Source organism: Buteo buteo, chromosome 5 (genome assembly GCF_964188355.1).
Source record: "Buteo buteo chromosome 5, bButBut1.hap1.1, whole genome shotgun sequence".
In the NCBI taxonomy this organism is placed as follows: Eukaryota; Metazoa; Chordata; class Aves; order Accipitriformes; family Accipitridae; genus Buteo; species Buteo buteo.
The window spans coordinates 6,615,385-6,621,126 of NC_134175.1; the positions used below are offsets into that span (position 1 = coordinate 6,615,385).

A 5,742-nucleotide genomic window follows, 5' to 3' on the forward strand; every position below is an offset into this window, starting at 1 on the left:
TGCAAAGAGAGCTTCTTACTGATACAGTCCCTCAAATCTAAAGCTTGCTGCAGCACATTATCATCAAACTAGCTAATGTCAAATAACTAGAGCACAGCTGTCTTTGTGTACAGAAAAGGAAAAGAAGTCTGTACTCCTATTTGGAAGCTGCTCTATGTTCTCCCCTGAGCAGAGATGATAACGTACTTTGGACAGATTTTCTTATGATCAGAGTAAGGATTTGAGGGTACTGACTCCACTGAAACCACTTCATCTTACTCATGTCATGTTTTCCCACCTGTGGATTATAGTTAGTGTGATCCTTAAAATCCTGTAAAGTGCTGTTTAATCTTTATCAGATAGTCTTGATAAAATACCAGGTGATCCTTGAATGGAAGATTCACAAAATATAACTGTTGGTTCATTCATATTCTTGAGGGGCCCTCTTTTTTTTGAGGCCATTATGTGTGTGATAAATGCTGGAAATCAGCTTACGCACCTTTGGCTGGTTCAGGTTTTTTAAATCACTGGTAAAAAATATGTTGATCTCTCTGGGAAGAGATTCAAGCCATTAATTATGTCCCTAGCAAAAACACACAGTAGCAATTAATTGCTTGCTTTCACAGTGGACTAGCATTTGTGCAGCTTAAAAGCTCTGGACAATATAAGTGATTTTTTCTGGAATGACAATCCCTACTGGTATGGTTTCTCCCTACTGCTCTGAGTTGGCCCATTTAGGCAAGCCTGGCTGATACTGCAGTGCTGCCTGCCATCTCATCAAATCCAGCAGTTTCTGTCTTAGTGGTATTTCAAGTCTTACTCTTCTATCTCTGTGTTTCAGCGGGCTTTGGAACGTTCCCTACATCAGCAGCGTTTACATGGTGAAAGCCAAGGCTCTGCGATCAGAGCTTGATGAGGCAGATCTCTTCCACAGTGGCAAGCTGGATGCGGACATGGCTTTCTGCCACAACGTTCGGAATCAGGTCAGTCGAGGAGAGAGAGGCTGGCGGGGGAGAACTGCATGCCAGGGTGAGGTGACAAGATTAAGTAGTTTCAAGGCATTCAGCTCTGCCAGGGCATGGGACAGGATGAACTGGCATTATTCAATACTGTGTAGGCTTGGAACAGTGTGGGATTTCTATCTTGCTGTGAAACCGCACAGAGCCAGGGATCACTAAATGTAGATAACATTTTCGTTCTTGGGCCTATTCAGGGCTGTTCTAAATGGAATTGACAGGGTAGGAAGGAAGAACCTAATCTCACAGCAGCTGCTCTGCTCTGCTTCCAACCCTGGCTGACAAGAGGCACAGAATTACTGGCTCTGGCTATAACCTTTCAAAGTTCCTCATATCCAGCGTGGAAATTATACTGAGGGCCCACAGGAGAAAGAATGAGTAAATGAACAGCTTGGGCAGAGCCATCATCACTGGGGAACTGTCCAGTGCTTATATTTCATAGTGGCTCACAGAAATGTGAGGCCTGGAAACAAAGCTTGGTTGTTTCCCTCTGTCCTGCAGGGAGTCTTTATGTACCTGACAAATCGGCATCAGTTTGGACACATACTGTCCCTGGAGAATTATCAGACAACTCACCTGCACAATGACCTCTGGCAAATATTCAGCAATCCTGAGGTGAGATAACCTGCATGCACAGCAGGCTTTGCAGTGTGGCACGTGAAGATTTGATGACTAGCTTCACCAATAAGGAAGGTCCAGGCTTTGTAATAACGATGTCTCTCGGGTGGGATGAGGAGCGTAGTCATAGAATTTAAAGAGAGGGTGTTTATGTGATTTGCAACATCTGGATCTTCAAAGCCTGTGAAATACTGCTGCATGAGTGTCTGGCCTTTCATTGCCTCTTTAACCAGGCCCCACAGAAATGACTGGTTTGCTTATCTTTTAACTGCAGGACTGGAGAGAAAAGTACATCCATGAAAACTACACAGCAGCTCTGAAAGGAAAATTGGTAGAAGTGGTAAGGAAACATTGCTCTTATCCATCAGAATGGGAGATTAGCATCAGGACGATGCTTGTGTCATCACTATTGTCATTCTCAGGAATAAGCAGTTCAGCACAACCTTGTCTTTCAAATCCAGAGGAAACATGACCTTGAAAATATTTTTAGAGCCAAATCATCCTTCCAGAAGTACATCTCCAGCTCTCTTAAGTGGAAGTGGGCCACATAAATCAGAAGACAAATCTCTATCCTCAATATTTTCGTTACTTTCCACTTAAACTGACTCAATCTACAGTCAGTTTAGTCTTACTCCTTTTGCCTCAAGCACCTGTCCTTGTTCCTGCTATTCTCACCTGCCTACTCTCTGCAGCCCTGCCCAGATGTTTACTGGTTCCCCATATTCACTGACACTGCCTGTGATGAGCTGGTGGAAGAAATGGAACATTATGGCCAGTGGTCCACGGGTGACAACACGGTAAGAAAAAGCAGGAGCTTTTTGATTTCTGGGTCACACCATTATCCATGTGTAATTGGTGGCAGCAGGGCCTCCTGTAAGAAAGTGTTAGATCCCACAGTTAAACCAGGAAACTGGAGGCAGTACGATTTTGTTCCTGATTAACTCTGTGATTTTGCCCCTGTTTTTAATTGTGAAGTAATTTTTCTGAGTCCTCTTTACTGTCCTCTGAAGCTACAGCGTTCAGCCCTTCTGATGGTAATATTGTTTACCTTAAGTTTTAATTATTGTTTGAAATGAGTTTTCCATCCTGGAAATTCTGATAAATAAACGTCATATTGATTTGTAGTTACCAGAAATGAGTGCTTTTCATTCCTGAAGTCCAAGGTTCCCATCCTTATGGGTATTTTCATGATTCTATTTCAGGACAGCAGAATACAAGGAGGATATGAGAACGTCCCAACTATTGACATACACATGAACCAAATTGGCTTTGAAAGGGAATGGTACAAGTTTCTTCTGGACTATATTGCACCCATCACAGAGAAACTGTACCCAGGATACTATACCAAGGTATGTATACCCTAGCATCAAAACTCGTGGTCAGCTCAGCACCTGCTCCAGTTGCAACTTTGTGAAAAGACTGCTAGAGTCCTCTAGCAATACGCATACTATTTCCCAATATGGAGGAACTGACCCTGGAGTATGACGTAAGTATATGCATCAGAAAATATGCAATTTCCCAGTGACATTCTCCTGCCTTATTGTTGCCTTCCTCTCTTAGCAGTGGGATGCAATTTAAATATTACACCCTGCTCTGCAGCTCAGTAGCCATGGACTACTGTAGCCCTGTAACAGATGTGCACTTTGTTCTTCTCTCCTGCAGACTCAGTTTGAGCTCGCCTTTGTAGTTCGCTACAAACCTGACGAGCAGCCCTCTTTAATGCCCCATCATGATGCTTCCACCTTTACCATTAACATTGCTTTGAACCGAGTTGGAATAGACTATGAGGTAAGTGGTTGCGAGTGTGTCAAGAATGCAGTACAGCCTCTTGAGCAGTCCAGGCAGCTGAAAACCCTTTCCTTATCCATGTCTGGCTTCTTCACACTAAGGTTTGCAACTAATGACTGGGCTAGGGTAGAAAGAAGATTTTTTAATGCATCAGAACACAGGAGATTCCCCACGCACCTTCTCACGTTTTCAGAATGGCTGCCAGGAGAAGGCAGAGACCCTTTCCCTGAGGTGCTTTTACCAAGCTGATGTGTCTCTTGTTTTGTTTCCATCAGGGAGGAGGCTGCCGGTTTCTGCGCTACAATTGCTCCATTCGAGCTCCACGGAAAGGGTGGACCCTTATGCATCCAGGACGCCTGACCCACTATCATGAAGGTCTTCCAACCACCAAAGGGACCCGTTATATCGCAGTGTCCTTTCTTGATCCCTAGAGCCATGCTTCACAGGAAGGACCTTTCCCTGGCCCTGCTCACTGCTGACTTTGAGTGGAAACAGGGAATGCTGCTGAGAGTTTGTAAGGCATTGATCAAAGCTATTCGGATATTGATTTTTAATGATATTTTAAGACTCCACTACTGGAAGATCTCCCTCTCTGATACTGCAGGTAATATCTAGGAATATTGCTGTAGAATTTGGAAGGAGATTTTGTGCCTTCATTTTTGATTCTCCTCCTCATCCGCTGTTTCTTGGAAATGTGATTTACTTGAACCTTCACCGATTGGTTGACTTTACAAAAATGCTTTCTTGGACTGGAAATCCAGCTTTTTGGAGGCAAGTCACAAGCTCTCTCTCCAAGTAGCTGGAAGCCCATTTTCATCCACAGGATATACGAGACTGGACGTTAGACAATAATTCCTGGATACTATTCCAAATACCAACCAATCAGGGAGCTGACTCCAGGAGTCATAAACAGTTAAATGTCATACCAGATGAAACTCAGTAATAAGAGCCTGAAGATCATCTGATTCCTTACCTCTTTGCAGTCCTTGGAAGCATATCACAAAGTTCAAAGCAGCAGCAGTGGCAATATAGGTGCTTCCAGTTAGCTAAAGGAAGATCCGCTAATGATACTTTACCTCTGGGATTAGACTGAAGAGATGAACGGTAGCCTCTCTATCTTCTATTACTGCAGCTAAAAGGAGCATGCATACCCAGACAAATTCAGACCATGTTGGTATGCCTAGATCAGTCAGGAGGGCTTCACTGCTGAATTGTCTCTCTTCTATCCCATGTTAAGATTGTCAAAAACTCTAATCAATCTCTGGATAACAACCCAGAGGTCCCAGTGGTCTTTGGTGGCCTCATGGTAGTTCGCAGAGATTGTTTTGATAATCTTCTTTGCATCTAATTTGAATGAGCCATCAAAGAGCTCTTCTCTGGTACTTAGGGGAAATCATTATTCAGTGTTTCTATTATTTGAGATTCCAAACCAAAACACTCCACTGCCGACACTTCTCCGCTGGGGTCAAGGCTGGTAGAAATGAGTGGTTGGAAAGTGCTGAGATTGTGGTGAACTGGTAGCTGTAAAAATCTGTCTAGACTAGACCCATGGTTAGAGAGGGAAGGGGAGAAACCTTTTCTGCCGTTGCCTGTGAGATACCTGCTCTGCTTATCAGACACCGTTGAGCTCTGGGTCTGCCAGACTAGTATGTTTCACAAGCAGTAAATACACATCATGATTGTCCTTAGGAAAAAAAAATCTTCTTCTTAGTTCTCTGTGTTTCCAGGTTCTACGGTCTGTCAGGTGTAGAGCCCTGTCATCTAGGATGGGTCTTATTAGTGCAGGCAGAATAGCTTTAGACATGTAAATTCTGGGGGGGAACTTTATACAGTTTGAATGGACCTGAGGAAGGCGACACAGACCTTTTCCCGCTGCTTTCCATGTGCTTTACAGGTCTATTTCGAGGCTACACACTCACGCGTGCCCAAGGGAGAAAAATTCAGGCAGGGACAATCAGTTTGAAAAGTAAAACAGTAATAAACCTTGTTAGGTGAATTGCGGAACTATCTGTTACCAAATGAAGGGATGCGATAGGCCAATCGTTGAGAAGATGTCCAAAGGGTGTATGTATTTATTCAGCAGGTTGTTTGTTTTTTTTTTTCCACTTATTTTGTTGTGCCTTTCCCCTGCCCAGTGCGGTGATTGGAATTAACGAGGCGTCTGTCACACGCGATGTACCGTTTCAGCCAGGGGAACTCGCATTAAACCCTTGCCCCACCACGACGCCGTCAGTGCCTTTCATTGCTTGTGGGGCCGCCGGGGGCCGCGCTGCCCGCCCCCGCCTCCCGTGAGGCCTTTGCGGGGCGGTGCCCTCAGACTACCGCTCCCATGGTGCGGCGG

General features: G+C 44.4%; 1 protein-coding gene across 3 annotated transcripts in view; it reads left to right on the plus strand.

The window, feature by feature from the left end:
• The window catches only part of PLOD1 (procollagen-lysine,2-oxoglutarate 5-dioxygenase 1), a 31,685-nt gene extending 26,063 nt beyond the window's left edge, over positions 1 to 5,622 (plus strand). For all 3 annotated transcript variants that reach the window (XM_075027454.1, XM_075027455.1, XM_075027456.1), the window contains 7 exons: positions 821 to 962; positions 1,497 to 1,610; positions 1,888 to 1,953; positions 2,306 to 2,410; positions 2,816 to 2,962; positions 3,276 to 3,401; positions 3,677 to 5,622. In XM_075027454.1, coding sequence (XP_074883555.1) covers positions 821 to 962; positions 1,497 to 1,610; positions 1,888 to 1,953; positions 2,306 to 2,410; positions 2,816 to 2,962; positions 3,276 to 3,401; positions 3,677 to 3,832 — 856 coding nt within the window. In that variant the 3' untranslated portion in view covers positions 3,833 to 5,622. The remainder of the gene's footprint in view (positions 1 to 820; positions 963 to 1,496; positions 1,611 to 1,887; positions 1,954 to 2,305; positions 2,411 to 2,815; positions 2,963 to 3,275; positions 3,402 to 3,676) is intronic.
• The last annotated feature ends 120 nt before the right edge of the window (positions 5,623 to 5,742 follow it).